Here is a 24,501-nt window from a genome sequence, read left to right as displayed (position 1 = left end):
CAATAAACCCTCTTCCCCTTCAGAGAGACAACCCAGGGAGAAATTGGTGGTAGGGATGGAGGATGGGGAGGCCTGGAGAAGCATCGATGGGGCCCGCGTTCCTAGCAAGGTCCCATTTCAGGCTTCTTCAGAAAGTCCAAGAGCGTGAGCCTCCTGGTCCCCCTCCAGTGGTTTCTTCCGGAAGATAGTGGACTCAGTGGACACCTGCATCCATGCCCCAAAGCTTTCTGGCTTCAGTCCAAGCAGCTGGCAGGTTCATCTTTCTCCCTAGGGCCCCACAAACACCACTTCCGGCCCTCCTGCCTCTATTTGGGCTCTTCCTGCCTGGATCTCTATACCCACGCCTGCCCTTCCCTCTGCAGAGCTTTCTCCCTCCCTTCACGAGCCTTATTTCTCTCTCTCAGTCTCCATATCTATTTCTTCCCCCCTTCTTCCCTCCTCCCCTGCTTCTCTCCTCCTTGTCATCCCTCCCCAGCCCCAGAATGGGTCTCCCCGCCTTCCTCCCTCTCAGGCTGCATCTCCCCCCTCCTTAGTGCTCACCCCTGCACCTCTTTCTTTGTATTCTTCTCACCCTCTCTCAGCCTCGCCAGCATCTCTCCTCCCCCGCCCGGCTTCAGCCTCCCCCTGCCTCCCCATCTTCAACTCAGTCTCCTCCCCCTAGCTCCTCTTCCCTCCCCTCCGCCTCGCCCCACTCCCAGCCCGCATGCCAGGATTTCTCTCCTCCCTGGGGGTCTCAGTGCATCTCCTTCTCCTCTCCGCCTGCCTCCTCCCTCACCGAAGGGTTAGCGGACACCCATCCTTTTCTGCTTGGGGACCCCACCACCACCCGCATCACTGCCTCTATCTCTTCTTCACCGTATCCTCCTCTACCCACCCTCTTCTCTTTTCTTTTCTCCCTGCCCCTTTAAATCTGCCTGGCCCAGCCTCCCCCGTGATGCTGGGATGGAGCAAACATTGATTTGTGCTGGGATGGAATCGGAATTTTGATTTATTTTTCCTCTCCCAACCATAAGAAGAAGAAAATAATAAAAACACCCCCTCTTGATAGCCCCCTCCCCCTTTGCATCCAGCTCCCAGCTCTTCTTCCCTATCTCCATCCAAGGCAGATTTTTTCCCCTACACTATTCTCATCTTCCCCCACCCCTGCCACTACCTCGCCCCCCCCACCCAGCCTGCTCCTCCAGCGGGGAGAGAGGGGACTCTCCGGACTCCCCCACCTTTCCTCTCTGGGTTGGAGCAGTCTCTCCGGAAGGGGAGGGGGCTTGGCTTGTCCGGGCGAGGTGGGAGTGGAGGTATCCTGCCATGGATGCTGTGCCGGGGAGGCAGCCTGAGCCCCAGCCCACATGGTGAGTAGCCTGCCCCCTCCCTTCTGCCTCTCTGCCCGTCCCCACCCTGGCCTTTCCCCTGCAGAGCCTCCCCTGGGCCCCATCCATTGCCCCCGAAAAACCGTCTGCCCACCTTGGTCCGATCTCCCCGCTACATATTCTACCCCCACCCCCATCCCTTTGCCAGAGACGCCGAAGAACCGGGACAGAGGGGTCCTGACAGCAGCCAGGGAAACGGGTGCCCTACGATTCTGCCCAGCCCCCTCTCAGGACCCCCAAACTGCCATCCACACTCGACACTTCGGGGTTCTAGGTTGGAGAATTGGGACTCCCGCTTGGGGTTGGGGCCCCAAGTCCTGGGAGGGGCCCGCTCCACAAAAACAGAAATGGGGGAAGCCCCCATGCCCCCCAAGCTTGGGAGCTGCTGGAAAATGCTGCCGAAGGAGGGGGGTGGATTGGGGGGCGGTGCTGATGTCCCGAGCCACCGGGCCAGGGAGCGGCGGGCAAAGAGGAGGGGCCTCTCTCGCCACTTGCCCCCCTCCCTCTTTCTCCGCAGCCACTCAGGATGAGGGTCCGGCCCTGCCTGCCCTCGCTGGGGCCCCCCCGCCCGGCCCCGGTCTAACTGCCCCCGCCCCCAGACCTCGCCCGGCTCCAAGGCCCCCAGCCGGCTCTCCAGCCCCAGGATGCGCTGAGCCGCCGGGGGGCTGAGGCCGCGCCAACTACATGCATGTCCCCCGGGGGCAAGTTCGACTTTGACGACGGGGGCTGCTACGTGGGGGGCTGGGAGGCGGGGCGGGCACATGGCTACGGCGTGTGCACGGGCCCCGGCGCCCAGGGCGAGTACAGCGGCTGCTGGGCACACGGCTTCGAGTCACTGGGCGTCTTCACGGGGCCCGGTGGACACAGCTACCAGGGCCACTGGCAGCAGGGCAAGCGCGAAGGGCTGGGCGTGGAGCGCAAGAGCCGCTGGACGTACCGCGGCGAGTGGCTGGGCGGGCTGAAGGGGCGCAGCGGCGTGTGGGAAAGCGTGTCCGGCCTGCGCTACGCCGGGCTCTGGAAGGACGGTTTCCAGGACGGCTACGGCACCGAGACCTACTCCGACGGAGGTGCGGGACCCGGCCCACTAGTGTCTGTCTGCTCGTCCGCGTGCGCCTTCCCTAGCCTTGCGCCTTCGCCCTCCATTTGCGCCCCTGCGCCCATCCATCTGTCCCCCGCCCCACATCGATGTGACCTCCAGCCCCAATTTCTGCTTTCTCCCACGATGATTATGCTTTCCTTAATTGTCTGTCTCCTGCTCGCTTCTCCCTCACCCCTTCCCTGTCTGCCTGTCCTCACACCTCCCTCTCTACCTGCCTGTCCCCAACACCTCTGCTCTCTGCGTGCCACTCAGAGTCCTGTTTGCCTATCTAAACGCCCCCACCGGCCTGTCCTTCGCACGCCTGCCGGGCCCTCCCCGTTCCCCTGTCTACCCGCACTGCCAAAATCTACGTAGGGCTCCTGCTACCTGCCCGTCTTCATTCTGCTCTTCCACACTTTCCCGCCCAGCCTGGCCTGTCCCCGGCTCCCAGTGCCCTTCCCCGACCTCCACACTAACCGCCTCCACCTCTCCCGCCTGACGCTTGGGCTTCCAGGGGGGCTTGGGACTTGGGGCGCAAGGAGCCCAGCGGCACGGCCTGACTCTTTCTCCCACCCCTCCACCGCCCGCAGGCACCTACCAGGGCCAGTGGCAGGCCGGGAAGCGCCACGGCTACGGGGTGCGCCAGAGTGTGCCCTACCATCAGGCGGCGCTGCTGCGCTCACCCCGCCGCACCTCCCTGGATTCCGGCCACAGCGACCCCCCGACGCCACCCCCACCCCTGCCCCTGCCGGGCGACGAGGGAGGCAGCCCCGCCTCGGGCTCCCGGGGCGGCTTCGTGCTGGCCGGGCCCGGGGACGCCGACGGCGCGTCCTCCCGAAAGCGCACTCCGGCGACCGGCGGATTCTTTCGTCGCTCGCTGCTGCTCAGCGGCCTCCGAGCGGGCGGACGTCGCAGCTCCCTGGGCAGCAAGCGAGGCTCCCTGCGCAGCGAGGTGAGCAGCGAGGTGGGCAGCACCGGACCGCCCGGCTCGGAGGCCAGCGGGCCCCCGGCCGCAGCACCGCCCGCCCTCATCGAGGGCTCGGCCACAGAAGTGTACGCGGGCGAGTGGCGCGCAGACCGGCGCAGCGGCTTCGGCGTGAGCCAGCGCTCCAACGGGCTGCGCTACGAGGGCGAGTGGCTGGGCAACCGGCGGCACGGCTACGGGCGCACCACCCGCCCCGACGGCTCCCGCGAGGAGGGCAAGTACAAGCGCAACCGGCTGGTGCACGGAGGGCGCGTCCGCAGCCTCCTGCCTCTGGCCCTTCGGCGGGGCAAAGTTAAGGAGAAGGTGGACAGGGCTGTCGAGGGCGCCCGTCGAGCCGTGAGCGCTGCCCGTCAGCGCCAGGAGGTCGCCGCTGCCAGGTGGGCGTCCAGTTCAGAGGGCAAAGCTGGACTAAGAGGAGGGGGTGCGCTGGGGACCGGGAAGGGGGGTGTGCCTAAGGGAGGACCAAGGCCTAAGGCCTAGGGCTTGGTGGGGAATAGCAAGCCTAAGGCCAGGCAGTTGTAGCCCTGGGCATTCTCGGTGTTTATATCCGAGGCTACAGGTGGATGTGGGTGTAACTGTGGGTAGCTGGGTATTTGAGGGAGGTGGTGTAAGACTGTAAATGTGTCTCGGTGTCTTTTGTGTAGAGATGTGTCTATGGAATCCATTGTTGTGTGTGGGAGTAGCAAGGAACCTGTTTTGTGCAGGCCCAGAAATCTCTTGGAACTCAAAACATGTCCCTAGTCTTCCTCCTCTTGCAGCTGATCCAGTCTTCAGGCCTCAGGCTGGGAGCATCAGCCCTGGGTGGAAGAGGGACTGTCCCTTCCTAACCACATCCCAGCCTGACACCATTTCAGCCTTGGGCCTTTGGGAAGTCTAATTTGTACTGCTGACTTATCCACCTGAAAACATAGTCTCTCCCAGTTTTGCCCCCTCTGCCTTCTTTTACCCAACTGATAGGAGGTTTGAAGGGAGGAGGTTTCCCTGTAAATCAAACTTTTATGTAAATCAAATTACATTTCCTTGCATCAGGAACCTTGCTATCTAAAGCAGTGCCGTCTAGCAGGAATATAATATAAGCCAAATAGGTAGTTTTAAATCTCCTAGTAACCACATTAAAAAATAAAAAGAAGTCAGACATTGTGGCACACACCTGTAGACCCAGCTACTTGAGAGGCAAGAGGATCACTTGAGCCCATCAAGACCAGCCTGGGCAACATAGCAAGATCCTGTCTCTAAAAAATAAAAAACCATACAAACAAAGGAATAGAAAATAAAAAGAAGCAGGTGAGATGAATTTTAATAATATTTTTATTTAAACCAATATATCCAAATATTATCATTTCAACTGGTAACCAGTGTAAAATTATTAAGATATTTTACAAATTCTTTTTGAACTAAGTCTTTGAAATCTGCAACTCCCTGGGCAGCAAGCAAGGCTCCCTGCACAGCGAGGTGAGCAGCAAGGTGGGCAGCATGGGACTGCCCCTTAAATTTTACACTTAAATCACATCATTTCCATTCAGACTAGACACATTTCAAATGCTTAATAGCCACAAATGGTTTGTAATTACTGAATTAGATAGCAGAGATCTGAAGGAAGGCCGGGCACAGTGGCTCACGCCTGTAATCCCAGTGCTTTGGGAGGCCAAGGCAGGTGGATCACCTGAGGTCAGGAGTTCGAGACCAGCCTGGCCAACATGGTGAAACCCTGTCTCTACTAAAAATACAAAAATTAGCTAGGTGTGGTAGCAGGTGCCTGTAATCCCAGCTACTCGGGAGGCTCAGGCAGGAGAATCACTTGAACCTGGGAGGCGGAGGTTGCAGTGAGCCGAGATCACGCCACTGCACTCCAGCCTGGGTGACAAGAGCGAACGCCAGTCTTAAAAAAAAAAAAATCTAAAAGAAGCCAAAAATCCACTTGTAATGAGATTCATAGACCCCTTATTTATACAACTCACATATTTGAATTTTCACATATTGGATTTTCTTTTAAAGGGGTGGGGGATTTCATTTAAATTTGAGACTTCTTCAGAGATCAGAGATCAGGATATGTCCAGATACGCTTAAATGAGTTTGTATAATGGGTGACACAGTGAGTGAGTGTGTGTGTATGTGTGTGTGTGAAAGAGAGAGAGAGAGAAAGAAAGAATATAAACATGCCAAATGCAGAGTAGACGTTTGAGTCAGAGAATGTGCATCTATAGATGTGTCTGGGAGTCTGGATGTTAGAGCCCAGGGCCTTAAGCCAGGGAAGGGGGAGGGCAGAGCACCAGGGAACATTTTAGGCTAGATAGGGTGGAGACATGTGCAGGAAAAACTGATCTCAGTAACTAGAGGATCAGGCAGTGGGAGGAGGTTGGTTGGTCTCCCCAGCAACAGGCCTGGCAATCCTGATTGGCTGCCAGCTGCCATGGAAACAGCAGAGCCTCAGCAGCAGGTGCCTCTGCCAGGTAGCCTGACCCTGGCATGAGTCTGAGGCCTGAGCACAGACTAAGTCTACTGAATAGGACTTGATCATCCATACTCTTCATATACAAAAACAGGCCTCATCAGTGCACCAGTTTCAGGCCACCAAAATAACTCAATACAACCCAAGACCATGATCCTCATGCTCATGGCTCAACAGGTGCCCTTGACAGCCCTGTCCACCTTCTCCTTGACTTTGCCCCACTGAAAGGCCAGAGGCAGGAGACTGCACATGTGCCTGCTGTGCACCCTGAGACCAGCTCAGTTTCAGGACAGGGCTAGTCATATAGAGTCAGAAAGTCTCTAAGACAGAAGAACCACGTTATCTGAGATCCCTCCCAACAGGCTCTAAAGATCTTTGACCCACCAGGTTTGAGGAGAAGGGACTAATCATAGCTCCCAAAGAACATAAATAAGAGGCTATGGACTAAGAATATGCACAGTAGATATCACCATCCTCTTCCCCACCCCCATACCAGACTGCCTTCCTAAGCCAGAGAGAACAGGCCTGTGACCACAGGAAGTCATGGGGTATGATCCATTCAAGCCCACGGCAAGCTCATCTGACTGACTCTTTCTCAGCTCCTTTGTGTCCTACCCTCGGAATTACAGAACTCATTTAAGGACAAGGCATCTATGATTAACAGCAGAGGGTGAAAGGGAAGAGAAAACTGATGAAGCATCTGACATCAGAGGGAGAACTGAGAAACAACAGTGGGGAAAGACTGATCAGACTCCCAGACTGCCTGCACCTAAGGAGCAGGGAAAGTGGGAGGGGGGTGTGGAAGGGAGACTAAGGGTTTAGCCAGAAGTGTAGTCGCAATGGTGAGAAAGCATGCATATTAGTAGGGAGAGGGGACGGGATCATTACCGAAAGGGGAGACCCACTCTTACTCCAGTTCCAGAGCTCAGAAAAGCATGAGCGGGGGCAGTGGGGTGGTAGCAGTGACGGGGTGAAGAACAGTGTGATAACAGAAGAGGCCGAAGGAACGCAAGATAGGAAATTCTCATGCTAGGAAATCTGCACTGGTAGAGATAGGATTAATAATAAGGAAAAGAGATGGTAGAAAGGGAAAGGGAGGTAGAGACTGTTAACATGAGGGAGACAGTGGCTCTGAACAAGGGAACGGGGCAGGGACAAAGCTGCTTGGAAGGGAGGATCAAAGTACAGGACCCTGCGCTGGACCCCACAGAGAGGCCTGTGACTCCAGGGGGTGAGAGGGGTTAGTAACAAGAGGAGGTGCTAACTGCAAAGAAGGTGGTAGGTATAGCTCGTAAGCACCAAGCAGGACTGCAGGGGATGTGCTAAAAGAGTGAGGTCTCAACTGTCACTGGGAGGTGGGGAGGACAGGAATGGAATGACAGAGTTCCAGGAGGTCCTGGCCCTTGCAACTGGAAGAAGTGTTACTACAGGACGTAGCAGTAGAAGGTTGTGAGAGGAGCAGGAGGGTGTGATGATGGCAAATGCAGCCCAGGTCAGGGGGAGGAAACCGAATGGGAGCTGCCCTGGCCTGCCAGGAAGGGAAGCAGCTGGCAGAGTGTGGGGAAGGGTGAAAACTCCAGAAGAGAGGAGGATATGATATAGAGGGGATGGGGCTAGGGGGCTGGAGCATCTGAGCAGGGGCTAATTTGAAGTGGGGGAAGGTCTGCTAAGTCCCTGTCTCTGGATCCAACAGGGCAGCAGACGCCCTCCTAAAGGCAGTGGCAGCCAGCAGTGTCGCTGAGAAGGCTGTGGAGGCAGCTCGAATGGCCAAACTGATAGCCCAGGACCTGCAGCCCATGCTAGAGGCCCCAGGTGAGGCATGGGAGCTGGGGGGAGGGGAGTGAGGCCCCTAGGAAGCTAGAGAGACTCAGGTGTGGGGAAACAGATGAGAAGCCCTGCAAGGGAACCAGGGATGGGAATAAACAAGGAATGAGGGTGCAAGGAACACAGGGTGGGGGCCAGACCTGGTAGTCTGGGGAGTGGGACTTGGGAATGTATGCAGTAGGTTAATGGGGGGTTTGGAGTCTGGCAGTGACAGGCTATGAGCCTGGGAATTCCAAAGTCCTGGGAAGTGCCCAGTCAGGAATAAAGCTGCAGCCACTCCAGCCCAAGGCCAGTTAGGCCCCTCTGATTCTCAGCTATCCCTACCCAGGCCGCAGACCCAGGCAGGACTCAGAAGGTTCCGACACGGAGCCCCTGGATGAGGACAGCCCTGGGGTGTATGAGAACGGACTGACTCCCTCAGAGGGATCCCCTGAACTGCCCAGCAGTCCTGCCTCCTCCCGCCAACCCTGGCGACCCCCTGCCTGCCGGAGCCCACTGCCTCCTGGAGGGGACCAGGGTCCCTTCTCCAGCCCCAAAGCTTGGCCTGAGGAGTGGGGGGGGCCAGGCGCACAGGCAGAGGAACTAGCTGGCTATGAGGCTGAGGATGAGGCTGGGATGCAAGGGCCAGGGCCCAGAGACGGTTCCCCACTCCTTGGAGGCTGCAGCGACAGTTCAGGAAGTCTTCGAGAGGAGGAGGGGGAGGATGAAGAGCCCCTGCCCCTGCTGAGGGCCCCAGCAGGCACGGAGCCTGAGCCCATCGCTATGCTGGTCCTGAGGGGCTCGTCCTCGAGGGGTCCTGATGCTGGGTGCCTGACAGAAGAACTCGGGGAGCCTGCTGCAACCGAGAGGCCTGCCCAGCCGGTGAGATCCTCTGTCCCTGCTGTGTGTCCTCTTCTCCCAAAGCCTTGCCTCCCACCCTTTCCAGACCCGTCTGATCGCCAGGGGGCTTTTTATCTCCACTCGGCTTCCTCTGCCTGGCCAGTCTTGGACCACATCCCACCTCAAAAAAATAGAGGGTGCTCGAGCTGGAAGGAACCTTACACGCCTACAAGCCTACTCCCTCATTTGACAGATGGGGGAACTGAGGCCCAGAGCACTTAGAGTAACTTGCCCAGGGTTATAAACTAATAATCAATGGGAGAGCCAGAATATTTTTCCCCCGTTCTCCTTCCATATCATTTCCAGCTCTCAGTTTCCTACTCCACCCCCACCCCCACCTCCGCACTTTCTCTCTTTGGTGCCCAGAAATAAAAAAGGAAAAGATTGTTCCCTCCCTACCCTGACTCTCCCTCCCTCTCCTGGGAAGAAGTTGAAATAGGGAAGAAGGCAGAAAACCGGGAGAGGCGGAGTGTCCCCAGAACCCTCTACTCTGATTGGGCTCTAGGCCTTCTGTTTCCTAGCAACCACATCCTCACCCCTTCATCCCTCTGCGTTGCTGCAGTACTGGCTGCTGCTGCCAATGTCTGCTACTAAGGCCAGGCACCTCCTGCCTGGGACACATGATATGCTGATGGGAGGGGACTAGAGGGAGGAGGTGGAAGGGCTGTCCCTGTATTGAAGGTGCCAGAGGAAAGGTGGGGCCCTGCCTGGGAGAAGACAGGGTTTTGCAATCCAAAACAAATGTTGACGATCCCCCTGCTCCAGGCTCTGCAGGGAGGTACCTGAGACCCTTCAGCTCTGCCACCTCAGCCAGGGCAGGAAGGTGGGCACTGTCCTTGGGGACTGAGTCTGCTTCCCCCTCTGTCTCTCTAGGGAGCTGCCAACCCCCTGGTGGTGGGAGCCGTGGCCCTCCTGGACCTCAGCCTGGCGTTCCTGTTCTCCCAGCTCCTCACCTGAGGCTACTTCCTGGCCTGGTTCTGGCTTTGGTTGCGTGCCTCTTCACCCCTTTGACCTGCCTTTTTTCTCTTCTCCTCTTCCTGGCTGTGTTTTTCCTATCTTTCTTTCTCTTCTTCCTTTCTTTTCTGTGCTCCTCGGTTTTTTTTCTCTCGCTTTCTCTTTCCCTCTCTTCTTTCAGATTATCTCATTTCTTCTGGATCTGTCTCTGTATTCCTCACTCCCTTCCCCATTCCAACCCCTTCTTTCTCTAGATTGTTTACATATGAAGGGCTTTTCTCTCTCAGAGTTGCTGTCTTCTCTGAGACACACAAATCTAAGTCAGACCATTGCCCCACGCCCTCCCACCTTTTCTTTAGACCTCAACTTCGATGCGGGTGGGGGTTTGGTGTCCTAAGGAGACTCCTGGAAGCTGAATGGAGAGGAGGAGGAAGAAAATGAAGAAGGAGTGATTGAATGCCGGGCAAGGGACTGGCTGCGCTGCTGTGGCTCCCTAGCCTGAGGGGCCTGCTGTCCCTCTGAGGCCTAGTGAAAAAGCTGCAGGAGGTGCATCCTCCACCTCTAATCTTGGAGGCTATTAGCTCACCTCCAAGCACTGAGCTGGGTTCCTGCCCAATTCCATCCTTCCCTGAGGGAGAGAAGGGAAGTGAAAAGTAGAATAACTCCCTACCATTTCCCTCTTTTTCTCCTCATCGGCCAGCCCCTCCTCCAGCCCCCTCTGGTGGCATGCCATGCCAAGAGCAACGTGTAAAGGAACAGAGAATATCCAATGCAGTCAAGTCCACCCCGCCCAGACTTTGCCACTGCCTTCTCCCACCCTTCTGTCTCCCCCACAATAGTTTATTTGGTTGGTCTGGACTCACTTGTGGCCTTTGATTAAATTCCTAAGGGGCCTGAAGAAGACATTTCTACTGCAGAGGGTTAGAGGCACTTGAGCAAGGCCCCCACACCCCAACTCTGGGAGTTGTGGTCGGGGGAGGCACTTCTTGGGGATAGGACCAGACAAGATAACAGGAGCTCACAAGGAAGCAGAAGCTGTGACAAGTTTAGTAGTCTCAAAATGGGTTATGTCCCTTCCCCCTTCACATCAGAATCTTGTGAAATGGGAAAACAACAGAAGGAGGGGATCAAAGAAAGCTGATCTCACATGCTTCCCAGGCAGGGCAGAGGTGGGAGTCAAACCTGGGTGACAGGTGGGTGGAGAGCCCTGTTTGAGGTTGTGGCTGATCCCTCTCTGGTATTAGCTTTTCCCCTGGGAGCAGGAAGCCCTAGGAAGAGGGGACTGTAGGGTCCCCAGGGGATCTTTCCTCCCTCCCCTGCATGAGGCAGAGGCAAGCTGCCTGCCAACCCCCTCCCTCAAGGAATGGCCTTGCCCGGGAATGCCCACCACACATACCCTCTTTTTTTCTAGTCAAACTCTGTTTATTCCTTGGCTTGCCTCCCTCCTTCCTCCCCTCTCAACCTTTACTTCTGATTTCTATTTCATGGAATTTGGGATTGAAGTTAAACTACAACAGTGCCGCCAACACCAAGTCTTGCAGGAAAAAAATACAAAGAAATTTAACAAAAAAAAAATATATTAATAAAAAAGTTCAAAAAAGGGGGGGGATTGTCATCTCCTTTGGGGTGCGATGGCTTCAAATCCAAACTGAGGCTCTCCGGGTGGTGAGGATGTGCGAGGAGGCCTCTTGAAGAACTCCAGGCCTATCATGCTGTCTGTCCGCTAAAGCCTGAGGCTCGAGGTCAGAGGATTCAGGAAGGCTCTGCAGTCGGCCCAGGAGGGCGGGGTCCCGTGGTGGAGGCGGGGAGAGGGAAGGACCGCACGGATCACCAACCCCTGCTCGGCCCCGTACCAGGAAGCGCTGGGGGGCAGAGGAGCGGAGTTGAGGCAGAAGCCAGGTGAGGCTGGAGTCCTGGGGGTAGACAGGCTGTCGCTGTCGCTGCCTGAGATGGAAATCGGGGGAGAAAGCTCGCGGAAGAAACAGCGGAGGGTCGTGGAAAGAAAGCAATGGCTGAGCTAGGGATGGGGTACCAGGTAGGGGGAGGAAACGGGAGAAATAGGTGGGGCTCCAACGCATGCTCAATAGGAAGGGGCGCCGGTGTCGACGCATGCGTAGTGGGCTTCTCGGGCGGCGGGGTGGTCGCGGAATTTGGAGACCTACTTCGGGAAAGGTAAAATGCGGGAGCAATTTTAGGGTACCTGTGGGACCTGGGCTCTTAGGGTCCTGACACAGGACGCGCCTGGGCCGAAAACCCAGGCACGCCCGGCCAGAGGGTGTTTCTTCACTCCCGGACTCTGCCAGTCAGAATGGTGGCGCCTTCGCTGAAGCTTCAGGACCTCATCGAAGAGATTCGCGGGGCCAAGACTCAGGCCCAGGAGCGGGAGGTGATCCAAAAGGAGTGCGCCCACATCCGGGCCTCTTTCCGCGATGGGGACCCAGTGCACAGGCACCGGCAGCTGGCCAAACTGCTCTACGTCCACATGTTGGGCTACCCCGCCCACTTTGGACAGGTACTGGCCAGGAATACCTCCCTCCTGAGCTTGATGAGGGCTAGTGGGGCAGAGTCACAGACTCTCTCACCTGTTTATGCCCTGGTTTTTAAAATTCTACAATTTCAGAGTCATCACAGGCTGCACTGCAAACCTCTTTCCCCATTGCTACCCCTGCTGGTCATCAGCTGGCCTGAACCCTTCATTCTCTGGCCAGCCTCGTTTAGGGCAGGCACCTCCTCCTTTCCTCTCCCATCCTCCTCAACTCCTAGTTCCTCCTACCCACTAACGCCTGAATTTCCTAAGCTTCTCCTCTTGTTGAAGGGAGAGTGATGAGATAGGATGCCCCACAGGTTAATCTGGTTTTAAAGAGGAAGATGGAACAGGGATGTGAGTGTCTATGGTTTCACCCCTGCCTCTTCCTGGTTTGCCCCCTTGACTATAGATGGAGTGCCTGAAACTGATCGCCTCCTCCAGATTCACAGACAAGAGGGTGGGCTACCTGGGGGCCATGCTTCTATTGGATGAGAGGCACGATGCCCACCTGCTCATTACCAACAGCATCAAGAAGTGAGAGGGTTCTGGCAATCACTTGGAATCAGGGAGATGGGAGAGTAGGGACCTTGGAAATCCCAGGGGACTGCCTGTTGTGGGTATTGAAAAGGACTGATTTTCTCAGAGGTTTGACTGACCGTCCTCCCAAACCCTGCAGTGACCTGAGCCAGGGGATTCAGCCAGTACAAGGCCTGGCCTTGTGCACTTTGAGCACCATGGGCTCTGCTGAGATGTGCCGAGACCTGGCCCCAGAGGTGGAGAAACTGCTCCTGCAGCCCAGTCCCTACGTGCGCAAGAAGGTGAGATGGTGGGACTCCTGGCACTTGCTCCTGCAGATACTGCCTGCTGTGTGCCATATAGTAGTAGATGCAGGGGTCAATCCCCTCTGACCCCTGTCTGAGGCCCCGGACCTCTGCAGGCTATTCTGACTGCAGTGCACATGATCCGGAAGGTCCCTGAACTCTCCAGCGTCTTCCTCCCACCCTGTGTCCACCTGCTTCACGAGCGTCACCATGGTAAGGCTGTGGGGCTCCCCATCCTTTGCTTCAGCTCTGTGGACAGAAGAATTGAAAATCGGATGGGAACACCAGCTCATAGGAGAAGGGTAGCGCACACACACAGGCACACACGCAATAGACTCTCTTGCCCCTGGCCCCCACCATTCACTTCCCCGACCCTGACCCCAGGCATCCTGCTGGGCACCATCACGCTGATCACGGAGCTCTGCGAACGAAGCCCTGCAGCCCTCAGGCACTTCCGAAAGGTGGGCTGGTGAAGGGGCAGGCCCTGGGCCTGAAGAGAGGGTCAGTGGGGAAGGAATGGGGCTTTAGCTGGAGAGGATTAGAACAAATGCCCAAAGTTGTGCCCTCCCTCCAGGTGGTACCCCAGCTGGTACAGATCCTCCGGACTCTGGTGACAACGGGATACTCCACAGAACACAGCATATCTGGAGTCAGCGACCCCTTCCTGCAGGTGGGGTGACCTTTCACTGCTGTATCCCTGGAACAGAGAGGGCATAGCAGTAAGACCATGACCAGTGGTCTCCTCCAAGAGAACACTGGCCCTCTCAGTGTCCTGGGCAGCAGAATAGCAGGCACAGGATTGCTCAGGTCATCCCAGGACCTGTGAGGGGAGAGAGAATGCCTAAAAGTCAGGAAAATACAGTTTGGTAACAATTTTTTTTTAAGCCTGTCCTAAACTCCCCTGGCCTCAGACACCTCTGTTCCCCTCCCAGGACCAAGGGACCTGTGGAGGTGAGGAGGTGTGGGGAGGATCTAGGGAGCGAGCCAGACCCTCACAGTGCTCTCCTCCATGTTAGAGTTTTCTCCTCAGCTCCATGACTCCTTATCCTATGAACCCCTTCACCTTTCAATTTTCAACCCAACCTCAGGTCCAGATACTTCGTCTGCTTCGGATCCTGGGCCGGAACCACGAGGAGAGCAGTGAGACCATGAATGACTTGCTGGCCCAGGTCGGGGCTGGGAGGAGGGCACTGGTTAGCTGTGTTGCTTGGAGACCCCACCAGCCCTGGGTGCCCCTCACTTGACTCCTCACCGTGCAGTGGCCATATCATTGCCTCTCCGTCTCCTCTAGACAGTGAACTCCATGAAGAAGGGACACAGTCTGTCTTAGTGCTATTGCCCCAGTGCCCAGGCTGGCCCTGGCACATAGTAGAGGCTAAGGGAACTTTGTTGGATGGTTGAAGGCTGGACAGATGACATGTTGGAGTCCTTCAAGAGACCTGAGGATTACCCGGGCTTGTTGGCATGTGCCTGTAGTCCCAGCCACTCAGGAGGCTGAGGCAGGAGGATCACCTAAGCCTGGGAGGTCAAGGCTGCAGTGAGCTGTGGGCGACAGTGAGACCCTGTATCAAAAGAAACGGAGACCTGAGGAGGGCCCTGAGCAGATACATCTCCTCTCTCCTCCACTCAGGTGGCCACTAACACAGACACCAGCCGAAATGCCGGGAATGCGGTCCTGTTTGAGACAGTACTCACCATCATGGATATCCGCTCTGCAGCTGGCCTACGGGTATCATCCCTTATGCCTCTCCCACTATGGCCCCACCCACCACCTCACCCACACAGGTCCTGCTTGCTGGTTTCTTCCTCCTAGCCCCATCATGTTGCGCCAATGTGTTCTCATTCCTCAATGGCTGAGCAGGTTGCTTCTTTCCTGGCTGACCCCAGCTTCTGCCTCTCATAGGTTCTAGCTGTCAACATTCTTGGCCGCTTCCTACTCAACAGTGACAGGAACATTAGGTAATAGTCCCAACTGTCTACCTAGGCTGTGCCACTGATCCCCTGGCCCTCTGCCCTCCTTCCTCCAGAGCTTCCTGATCCATTTCTTTCTTACCCCTATACTCAAGACAGGATGGGGAGTGGGGGCTGATGGCCATGGTGTGATAGAACCTCCCCCATCCTGACCAGGTATGTAGCCCTGACATCATTGCTTCGACTGGTGCAGTCTGATCACAGTGCTGTGCAGCGGCATCGGCCCACTGTGGTGGATTGTCTACAGGAAACTGATGCCTCCCTCAGCCGGTGAGCAGTGATACAGGGGACGGGAGGGCAGGGCAGAGGTTCCCAGTGCCTTGTGGCCAAGACTCGAGCCAGCTTAGAGCAGCTGGAGTAAGAGGACTAAGGGGGACAGGTCCCTGGGGAAGCAGAGGGGCTGAGGCATGGACCAGGATAACCTGGGCTACCTGCATGGAAACCTCTTTCTCCTGCCAGGAGGGCCCTGGAACTAAGCCTGGCTCTGGTAAATAGCTCCAATGTGCGAGCCATGATGCAAGAGCTGCAGGCCTTTCTGGAGTCCTGCCCGCCTGACCTACGGGCTGACTGTGCCTCAGGCATCCTGCTAGCTGCAGAAAGGTGAGGTGCCCAGGAGTCGAAGAGGGTAGAATCTGGGCAAGGTCAGTACCAGGACTGATGAGCCATATATCCCCTAGGTTTGCTCCCACCAAACGCTGGCACATAGACACCATCCTGCATGTGCTGACCACGGTGAGGCAGGGGCCAGTCAGAGAGCTGGGCAGAAGTGGTCAAGATTCACCACACTGACTTGGCCATGCCCACACCTTCCAGGCAGGCACCCATGTGCGGGATGATGCAGTGGCCAACCTGATCCAGCTGATTGGGGGGGCCCAGGAGCTACATGCCTACTCTGTGCGCCGCCTCTACAATGCCCTGGCAGAAGACATTTCCCAGGTATCATTCCCACCTACCCAGGCCCAGGGCTGCCCAACCACTCCCTTGCCCATCCTGGGCGGCCTCCTCCTTATACTAGATTCCAATTTTTCTCTCAAGATCACAGCTACCTACATAGTGCAGAAGACATCCAAGCACAGAGCCCTGTTTTTAAGAACATCTGGGCTTTTATCCTGACTCTGGTACCTCCTGGCTATGTAACTACAGATGACTAACTTCCCTTATGCTCTACGTACCCTGACTGCCTCTTAGAGCTGCCTTGAGATTAAAGCTCTTGTGTTTATGAGGTTTTATTATTACCTTGAATGCTGAATGAATTAACAGATGCCAGGCAGTATCTACAGCCCCCTCTTCCATGTTAATTAAATAGGGTGGGCAGAAAGCATCCACACCTTCCACAAGGGAGGGACCCTCTCACATTTCCATCCTGTGCGGTTAGGCCATGTAGTTCTGATGCTTGGCCACCAGAGGGCAGTGGGAGCCAGGTAACAAAACTTCCCTATCCCCACCCCTCCAACCCCCCTCCACCATCTCTGTACTGCCTAAAGGGATATTACCATGTCTGGAAGTGGGGAGAGGACCTCAGACACTGGCCCAGCAGTGTTTCTTTCTCTCTCTCTCTCTTTTTTTTTTTTTTTAATAGAGACGGGGTCTCGCTATGTTGCCCAGGCTGGTCTTGAACTCCTGGTCTCAAGCGATCCTCCCGCCTCAGCCTCCCAATGTGCTGGGATTACAGGCGTGAGCCACCATGCCCGGCCAGCCCAGCAGTTTCTTATTCCATGTAGCAACCACTGGTGCAGGTGGCAGCCTGGTGCATTGGGGAATATGGGGACCTCCTGCTGGAGGGAAACTGTGAGGAGATTGAGCCCCTTCAGGTGAGACCTCACTGGGGGTACACTGAGGAGGGACTCGTCAGGGGGGCAGGACTTGCACCAGGGTCACTAACTGTATCCATGTCTGAAGGTGGACGAAGAGGAAGTACTGGCATTGCTGGAAAAGGTGCTGCAGTCCCATATGTCCCTGCCAGCCACTCGAGGATATGCCCTCACAGCCCTCATGAAACTCAGCACTCGCCTCCAAGGGGACAATAAGTAAGAAGGGGTCCCAGCCCCTTGAGAGATGGCCTTTCACTGGACCCACCCATTTCTGAGTTTCTTTCCCGGCATATATACCCAGCCCGCCCTAACCCCAAGCCCTTAGGTTCTTGTTTTTGAGCCAAATCTGGGTATTTCCCTGCTCCATGGGCCTTTCCTTCCTGCCACATCCTGCAGTGGCACACTGCCATTGCCACTTACATACTACACTGGCCCAGCCGCATCCGCCAGGTGGTGTCCATCTACAGGAGCTGCTTGGACGTGGAGCTGCAACAGCGGGCTGTGGAGTATGACACACTCTTCCGGAAGTACGATCACATGAGGTGTGTCCAGCACTGTGCTGCAGCATGGGACCCAAACCCCTGCCCTCTCCCAAATGCCCTTTTGTAGGTACAAGGGCCTCATCCTCACCTGTGTTCCACATCCACGGTGAGAGCTTCCCACCCACTGTTAATTGAAGCTAAGCTGGCTTCCAACCCTCCTTGCTCATCTGAAAATCAGCAACAACATGTCATTTTAGGAAATCAGAAGGGAACTTCTGAGCCACCATGTGCCCAGGGCTCCATGTTCCTAGTCATCATCCTAGATGCCTCTTGTGAAAGGCCCAAAGACCACAGAGGCACACTTGCATTCCATCCTCTCAGGGCTGCCATCCTGGAAAAAATGCCTCTTGTGGAGCGAGATGGCCCTCAGGCTGATGAGGAAGCAAAGGAAAGCAAAGCAGCAGCCCAACTTTCAGAAGCAGCCCCAGCACCCACAGAGCCCCAGGTGAGGAGGCTGGAAACCCTGGGGTAGGAAGACAGGCTGAGCTTCATACCCAGCCCTGCCCCTTCTGTCCCTTCCGCCAGGCCTCACAGCTCCTGGATCTGCTAGATCTCCTGGATGGGGCTTCTGGGGATGCCCAGCATCCTCCCCCTCTGGACCCCTCCCCTGGAGGTGCCCTGGTATACCTGCTTGACCTTCCCTGTGCACCTCCACCCCCAGGTAAGCCTAAGCAAAAGGAAGATGTCTTAGAGAAGGTAGGTGGAAATGTGCTGCTTCTCCTAAGCCAAGGGCTGAGGCTCATGGACCCTGCTTCTTCCTGTGTGTCCCCCATCCCATCCCCATCTCAGGAGGTAAAAGGATGAAGTCAGTCATGGTCACCTGTCTTCCCTTTGTTCCAGACTTCTTTCTCTGGCCTACAGGGCCCTGCTTCCTTCCCAGCCCTTCTTATACCACTTTCCCACTACCCACTCACTGCCCCCTTCTCAGCTCCTCACACCCTCCCACCCTTGGCATTTCATGTTCTTTTTTACATGGAATGTTCTTTCCCCAGCACATCGAATGACCAGCTCATTCTCACTCCAGGCTTCAGCTAAAATGTCAGATGCCTTCCCCTACCGCTCCTATTTAAGTCAGTTCTCCCCAGTTATTCTAGAATGACTTACTTCCTTCATAGCATCTATTATGGTCTGTAATTATCTTGCTTATTTTATTTTTATTTTTATTTTTTGAGACAGAGTCTCGCTCTGTCACCCAGGCTGGAGTGCAGTGGCGCGATCTCAGCTCACTGCAACCTCCGCCTCCCAGGTTGAAGCTATTCTTGTGTCTTAGCCTCCCAAGCAGCTGAAACTACAGGCACAACCCACCACACTCAGCTAATTTTTTGCATTTTTAGTAGAGGCAGGGTTTCACCATGTTGGCCAGGCTGGTCTCAAACTCCTGACCTCAGGGATCCACCCACCTCAGCCTCCCAAAGTGCTGGGATTACAGGCATGAGCCACCATGCCCGGCCCTTTTTCATTGTTTCTCTCCCCCATTAGACAGTAAGCTCCAGCCTCATCTTCATATCTACTTTGTTACTAGCCTCTCGAGTAGTGCAGGGCCAGTAGGTGTTCACTCAATTTTTGTTGAATGAACAAACATGTTCTGTCAAACCTGCACACTGAGCTGCCTCTGTCTCCCTACTCCAGCTCCCATCCCAGATCTCAAAGTGTTTGAGCGTGAGGGAGTACAGCTGAATCTGTCTTTCATTCGACCCCCTGAAAACCCTGCTTTGCTGTTAATCACTGCCACTGCCACCAACTCCTCAGAGGGTGATGTCACCGATTTCATCTGCCAGGCTGCTGTGCCCAAGGTTTGTAAAGATCAGGGTTCAGAGGTGGCCTGGGGACTCCAGGAGAAAAGGCCACTAAGTGGAGGTGGTGGGTGGGAGACAGTGTGAGATGCGATTGAGTCATCTGGAGATCAGCACTTGGGGAGTTACAGGAAAAGGGTGTGGAGCCACTGGGTGTAGAGGAGCTGCCTGAGCCCCACCTACTGCCATACTGTGCTCTGTTAAACTCCTGTGCTCAGAGTCTCCAGCTGCAGCTGCAGGCCCCCAGTGGGAACACAGTTCCAGCTCGGGGTGGCCTTCCTATCACCCAGCTCTTCAGAATCCTCAATCCTAACAAGGTGAGCTTCAGGAGTCCCCCCAAGACAAGACCCAGGGATAGGAGAAGTCATGGGTGCTAACCCTGGTCCCCGCTCTCCTATTCCTAGGCCCCCCTGCGGCTAAAGCTGCGCCTCACCTACAACCACTTTCACCAGTCAGTGCAGGAGATCTTTGAGGTGAACAACTTGCCTGTGGAATCGTGGCAGTAACTGTCTCCATCACAGCCTGAAATTCTCCTGTGTCCCAAACCCCAGGGGGCCCCAGCCGCTTGAAACCTACACCTGAGGGCTACCAGCAGGTGGCACTCTGGCTTTGCACTGCAAAAACTGGGGACCAGCCCCCTTCTCCCACAAATAAAGCCCAATAAAGCCTGAGAGGGGAGGAAAGCCATATTTGGGTATATTTGAAGTGGAAAATGTGTATGAATAACAGCAAGGGAAAAGCATTCTTACATAAGAGGTATGCATCTTCCCCTGAACCTTGAGAACCTGTCTCAACACAGGGGCGGGGATGGGGCGGCTGCTGGTTCTTTCTAACCCTCTTCAGGTCAGGGAACAAATTTGCCCCAAACTTCTACAGGTGGCACTCTACCCTCTGGGCCAGAGCTGGGCACAGTGGCAAAATCAGATTAGAATTTCTAGAGTTCTAACTGGGATTCCCAACCATTTCCTCAACTTGCTTCTATTTCCCACACCCCAAGGCAGGGAAATCCCTGCTGCCTCCCCTCATCGTCTAACTCAGCTGTAAGGCGGTTTAGGAGCTGCTGGCAGAATCAATGGCATCGACCAAGGGAGGGGGGTGGCAAGGGATTTTCCTGTGCTTAACTACTGATCACGGCTAAGTGGAAATCCTATAAACACGAGCGGAAATCAATGGAGGCTGCTTAGCGGCCAGGGGAGAGGGGCGGCCCACAGATTGCATCTGACGGATGAGGGAAGAAGCAGCAGCCAGGGAGGGCTCAAGGAAGAGTAGCTTAGAGTAGGGGGAAGAAACAGGCAGAGCTAGAGAGAGAGGAGTCACTGTCAGAAGGGACGCTGAGGGGAGAGGCACAGTGGGCCAGGAGTGGACTCCATTAGACCCAGAGTTCCCTTCCCATTCTAGGAAGTGACACCCCTAGCCTAGGCAGTTATCAGGATCTTCAGTCCCCTGTGGCCTCTGCTTGGAGCTGTTCACTTCTAGCAGGCGCTGATAGTCTTGAGGCCGGAAACGCTGTAGGTACACGATCAGCTTGGCTGGTGCTGTCTCCTGTGCAGGCACACCTACAGGTAAAAGGACAACGAGGAGAGAAATGGACAGAGCCACAAGCACTTTGACTCTGCTCCCTGGCCACCTAGCCAGGACCCATGGATGTTTCCAAAGCCACACTGGGGTTCTGAATGTCATCCACCCAGCTTCTATAACACACTAGTCCACTCCTTGCCTGCTTGTGGAACTGGGACCTAAAAGAGCAACTTCAGGCAAGAGTGGGACTAGAAGCCACACTTGAGCCTCTCCTCCAGCAAGGAGAAATGGCGAAGAGGCACCCAGGCACCAAGAAGACGAAGGATACCTCAACATCAGCTCATTTCAGTTATTACCCTGTCCCACAATCAAGATTAAAGCCCATCACAGGGCACAGGGGCTGACGTCTGTAATCCCAGCACTTTGGGAGGCCGAGACGGGCAGATCACGAGGTCAGGAGATAGAGACCATCCTGGCTAATGTGATGAAACCCCGTCTCTACTAAAAATACAAAAACTTAGCCAGGCGTGTTGGTGAGCACGTGTAGTCCCAGCTACTCGGGAGGCTGAGGCAGGAGAATGGCGTGAACCAGGGAGGAGGAGCTTGCAGTGAACTGAGATCGCACCACTGCACTCCAGCCTGGGGGACAGAGCTAGGCTCTGTCTCAAAGAAAAAAAAAAAAAAGATTAAAGCCCATCTAGACCAGGCCAAAGCTCATAAGCGTAGTAATGAAGCACATGCAGAGATGTACAAATAGAAACCAAGAGCTATAGAAAGAAGAGGAGGGAAGCTATAGCCATGGGGTGGGATTCACATAGAGTTCTCACCTCTACATCGTAAGGTGAGAATGGAATTGCCTATTGCTGGTGTCTGTTGTCAGTGCCTGACAGTGTGCTAGGCACGTAGCAAGGAACTCAGTGTATGTTTGCTGAGGGGGCTCAAACAGCACTGCAGGGCTGTAAGGCCCCATGGGGTGCAAAATTCCACACTAGTGTGAATGAACTGTGTACAAGGGAATTATGCTTGGGAACAAATCTACCAAATCATGCCCCACTGTCTCACATAACTATAATGTTATTGCCCTTTATGAAAAGCTGAAAGGACAAATTAAAAGGATCTAGGTAACTGTAAAACAAAAGGACAGAAGATTGGTTGGACTCTTGGTGTAGTGGGCAGTGCATCAGTCTCATGATCGGAAGATCCTGAGTCTGAGCCTGCCAGAGGGCAGCTTTTGTAAAAAGGCTTTTTACTCCTCCTTGTGGAGGAGTGGTGACTGAAGAAGAAAAAAAAAAGATTGGGGGAAGGAAGAGTCAAAGCAGGGAACTGAGAAATGAAACTGAAGGAGATCTGGCTATAGGTATGAGAACTAAATGAGACAGGTTGGCTGGAATTAGACACATGGAAGGACTAAATCCAAATTAGCTACTGTTAAAGAGAAAATGAGATTTCACAGAACTGTAAGCAAACTTAGAAAATTGCTAAAACCATTCCCATTACAAAAATAATCCAGGCCAGGCGCAGAGGCTCACACCTGTAATCCCAGCACTTTGGAAGGCTGAGGCAGGCAAATTGCTTAAGGAGTTCCAGGCCAGCCTGGGCAATATGACAAAACCTCATCTCTATTTAAAAAAAATTTTTTTAATCCAGAGGCCCTCCCCCACTACATGGTCCAGTGGGTGCCTCCAAAAGAGAGAAGTGGGGAGCAGGAAAAGCACAAAAGGGCCTGTCTCTCTCACCAAGCATGCTGCTGAGCCTGTGGATCTTCTCTAGGGCAGCTGGTACTTCAGCCTCCTCATGCACCAGGGCCTCTACCTCACCCACAGCATAGCCAAAGTCGGCTGTATCCAAGTCCACCCTGAGCTGTGACTCCTCTTCATCAGTTCCCAAGAGTACCAGTTTCCAGGCACTCCGCTTAGTCACAAAACTAGCTACTTCCTGCAGCCCCAATGGGCCCAGGACAGCAGCCACATCTCCAGCCCCCAGGCCGTCAGCCCCCAGCACCTTACAGAGCTGGGCCACAATTGTAGGTTCCGCTGTGAGTTCCTTATACTCCGTGTGGTGTCCTAAGACACCTGCTGCTCCAGGACATTTGAGCTCCCATCCACTATCCTCTCGTCGTCGCAGCCAGTGGTCAGCCTGCATGAGGCTCAGCTCAGGGGTGTCATAGTAGGTGTCTCGGAAGGTGACCCGGTGCTCCAGGGTGCCCCCCAACTCCTGCAGCCGCTCCTCTGTGCCAGGCCCTGGAAGGAACTTTCGCTCCACCTCTATCAAGCCCTGGGCCATGCTACCTGCAATTGGTTGAACAAACGTTTGCTGAGTTCCCAAGGATGCAAAGCCTCATGCTCAGCTCCTGGGGCGTCAACTCAGTACAGACCCCCTCCCTGGAAGAACTTATGAGGGGCACACTGTGTCGCAATAGTCTCTAGGGCTACTGCCCTTTTCCCTCTACCTCGGTGACATTAAGGCCCCGTCGGTCGTATTTTAACATTCTGACAGTGACAGGTCTCCAGTAAAATCCCTTCCACTGCTGCTGATGTCCTCAATCCAAAGAGCCCCCTAGAAAGCAGGCTGGGTAGCGGGTATCCTTTCAATGCCCCCCTCTCTACACCGTCGCACCCCAGGAGGCTAGTGGCTCACGACCCGGGATGACCTGCCCTTTCCTGCTACACTACTGGCCAGCGGAACCTCAGGTCTCACCTCAAAGCCCGAGAGTCTCCTCGCGGGACCCAGAGACGGGGAAGGGAGCCCATGCCATACACCCGCGAGGAATGCCGGGAGCAGTTCCTGATCCCTGACCTCGTCCCGACCCTCCGCGGGCCCGGCAGGTCCCGGCACCAGCGGCCATATTAGGTCCGTTGTGGCGGTGCCGAGAGCAGGCCAGGGCTCGAGAGACACGCTATGTAATGGGAGGCCGCGACCCCCGCGGTGGCCAGGGGAGCCAGGCCGCCCCCTGGCGCTCTGCTCCTCATTGTCTGCCCCGCACGGCTCCCGGGGGTTGGTACAGGTCTCAGACCAGAGGCTGAGCCAGGCACCGCGGGGCGCGGATGCATGATGGGAGATGTAGTTCCAAAGGGAGACTTTGCCCTCTCGCCCCGTCCGTCGCTATGGTGACAGGAAAGCTGTAATTGGTGCTTGCGGTACTCTGCCTAAAGCTGAACTGGGGCTACAGGGCGGAGGGGAGAGTTGAGTGCAAGGAGCTCAAGCCCCAGTCCCATCTCCAACACCCACCCGCCCCACCCCCAACGCAGGCAGATGGGCCTGGAATACAAGCCATTCACAGATATCTGCTATAGCAGCCAGTTAAGTGCAGGCCAGTGGCAATGGTGGCGGGTGGCGGGTGGCGGGTGGCGGGGGTTTGGGGGAGGGAAGGGAGCAGGGGGCAGCGCGTAATAAAGTCCAGTTTAGCTACTCTGGCGTTTTAGAGGAGATCTAATACCTCCTGGCATGAACGTTCAGGGTAGGAGTGGGTGAGAAACTTTCTGTCAGAGAATAAAGTGATATTTGGCCAGGAACTAAAGATATGATGGAATTTCAACAGTTGGAGACCTGGATGTAGCCAGGATTAGCCTAAGCAAAGGCCCAGAAACTGGAGAGCACCTGGGTGGTATGTAAGTAGAAGACGAGGCTAGAAATGCAGTTGAAGAAAAAGCCTTGAGTGCTAGACTGAGGAGTTTGTGTCAGTTTCCAGAGGTCCCTAAGCAGTTTTTGTCAGGTGTGGAACTACTTATGTTCATTTAGAATACAGAAAGGCCGGTGCAGTTGCTCACACCTGCAATCCCAGCACTTTGGGAAGCCGAGGCCGGTGAATCACCTGAGGTAAGGAGTTCGAGACCAGCCTGGCCAACATGGAGAAACCCCCGTCTCTACTAGAAATGCAAAAATGAGCCAGGCATGGTGGCGCATGCCTGTGTTCCCAGCTACTCCAGAGGCTGAGGCATGAGAATTGCTTGAACCAGGGAGGCAGAGGTTGCAGTGAGCTGAGATG

The 24,501-nt window shown here is 55.3% G+C and overlaps 3 protein-coding genes and 1 long non-coding RNA gene across 11 annotated transcripts; 2 read left to right on the top strand and 2 right to left on the bottom strand.

Annotated features, from left to right (window-relative positions):
• The first annotated feature begins 341 nt into the window (after positions 1–341).
• On the top strand, positions 342–11,133 carry JPH4 (junctophilin 4). The gene is made up of 7 exons (XM_025391348.1): positions 342–1,346; positions 1,513–1,638; positions 1,882–2,431; positions 3,033–3,804; positions 7,570–7,688; positions 8,029–8,561; positions 9,453–11,133. Exons 3-7 carry the CDS (start codon positions 2,053–2,055, stop codon positions 9,534–9,536), a joined length of 1,887 nt encoding a protein of 628 aa, XP_025247133.1. The 5' UTR covers positions 342–1,346; positions 1,513–1,638; positions 1,882–2,052; the 3' UTR covers positions 9,537–11,133.
• LOC112628498 lies at positions 11,101–13,574 on the bottom strand. Its single transcript, XR_003120435.1, has 4 exons — positions 13,463–13,574; positions 13,239–13,371; positions 11,387–11,395; positions 11,101–11,263 (listed from the first exon to the last, which is right to left on the bottom strand). It is a non-coding gene; the product is annotated as an uncharacterized LOC112628498 (long non-coding RNA).
• AP1G2 (adaptor related protein complex 1 subunit gamma 2) lies at positions 11,341–19,685 on the top strand. Of its 4 annotated transcripts, XM_025391344.1 has the most exons (22): positions 11,341–11,432; positions 11,837–12,045; positions 12,470–12,594; positions 12,737–12,878; positions 12,998–13,094; positions 13,266–13,342; positions 13,456–13,551; positions 13,970–14,050; positions 14,512–14,610; positions 14,785–14,840; positions 15,009–15,122; positions 15,312–15,452; positions 15,530–15,584; positions 15,666–15,788; positions 16,574–16,663; positions 16,752–16,879; positions 17,101–17,205; positions 17,527–17,650; positions 17,731–17,866; positions 18,835–18,998; positions 19,217–19,315; positions 19,403–19,685. In XM_025391344.1, exons 2-22 carry the CDS (start codon positions 11,842–11,844, stop codon positions 19,502–19,504), a joined length of 2,358 nt encoding a protein of 785 aa, XP_025247129.1. In that variant the 5' UTR covers positions 11,341–11,432; positions 11,837–11,841; the 3' UTR covers positions 19,505–19,685. The 4 variants fall into 4 exon arrangements, with proteins under 4 accessions (XP_025247129.1, XP_025247131.1, XP_025247130.1 ...); XM_025391346.1 differs by lacking the exon at positions 12,470–12,594 and having other exon boundaries at positions 11,383–11,432; XM_025391345.1 differs by lacking the exons at positions 11,341–11,432; positions 12,470–12,594 and adding an exon at positions 11,632–11,705 and having other exon boundaries at positions 11,837–11,919; positions 12,998–13,342.
• THTPA (thiamine triphosphatase) lies at positions 19,675–23,789 on the bottom strand. Of its 5 annotated transcripts, none has more exons than XM_025391351.1 (3): positions 23,214–23,789; positions 22,253–23,072; positions 19,675–20,554 (listed from the first exon to the last, which is right to left on the bottom strand). In XM_025391351.1, exons 2-3 carry the CDS (start codon positions 22,797–22,799, stop codon positions 20,409–20,411), a joined length of 693 nt encoding a protein of 230 aa, XP_025247136.1. In that variant the 5' UTR covers positions 22,800–23,072; positions 23,214–23,789; the 3' UTR covers positions 19,675–20,408. The 5 variants fall into 5 exon arrangements, with proteins under 5 accessions (XP_025247136.1, XP_025247135.1, XP_025247134.1 ...); XM_025391350.1 differs by having other exon boundaries at positions 22,253–22,804; XM_025391349.1 differs by having other exon boundaries at positions 22,253–23,789.
• Positions 23,790–24,501: the final 712 nt, after the last annotated feature.

The sequence above is a fragment of the Theropithecus gelada genome, chromosome 7b (assembly GCF_003255815.1).
Source record: "Theropithecus gelada isolate Dixy chromosome 7b, Tgel_1.0, whole genome shotgun sequence".
Taxonomy (NCBI): domain Eukaryota; kingdom Metazoa; phylum Chordata; class Mammalia; order Primates; family Cercopithecidae; genus Theropithecus; species Theropithecus gelada.
The sequence above is the reverse complement of the archived record's forward strand: the minus strand, read 5'-3'. Positions and strand labels throughout refer to the sequence as shown.

Coding starts and splice junctions, on each gene's coding strand:
- THTPA (XM_025391349.1), bottom strand. CDS start 22,799: ATGGCCCAGGGCTTGATAGAGGTGGAGCGAAAGTTCCTTCCAGGGCCT. Junction 20,555..22,252: donor CAGGCTCAGCAGCATGCTTG/GTGAGAGAGACA, acceptor TTTTACCTGTAG/GTGTGCCTGCACAGGAGACA.
- AP1G2 (XM_025391344.1), top strand. CDS start 11,842: ATGGTGGCGCCTTCGCTGAAGCTTCAGGACCTCATCGAAGAGATTCGC. Junction 14,051..14,511: donor TGAATGACTTGCTGGCCCAG/GTCGGGGCTGGG, acceptor TCCTCCACTCAG/GTGGCCACTAACACAGACAC. Junction 19,316..19,402: donor GAATCCTCAATCCTAACAAG/GTGAGCTTCAGG, acceptor TCCTATTCCTAG/GCCCCCCTGCGGCTAAAGCT.
- JPH4 (XM_025391348.1), top strand. CDS start 2,053: ATGTCCCCCGGGGGCAAGTTCGACTTTGACGACGGGGGCTGCTACGTG. Junction 2,432..3,032: donor CGAGACCTACTCCGACGGAG/GTGCGGGACCCG, acceptor CACCGCCCGCAG/GCACCTACCAGGGCCAGTGG. Junction 7,689..8,028: donor GCCCATGCTAGAGGCCCCAG/GTGAGGCATGGG, acceptor ATCCCTACCCAG/GCCGCAGACCCAGGCAGGAC.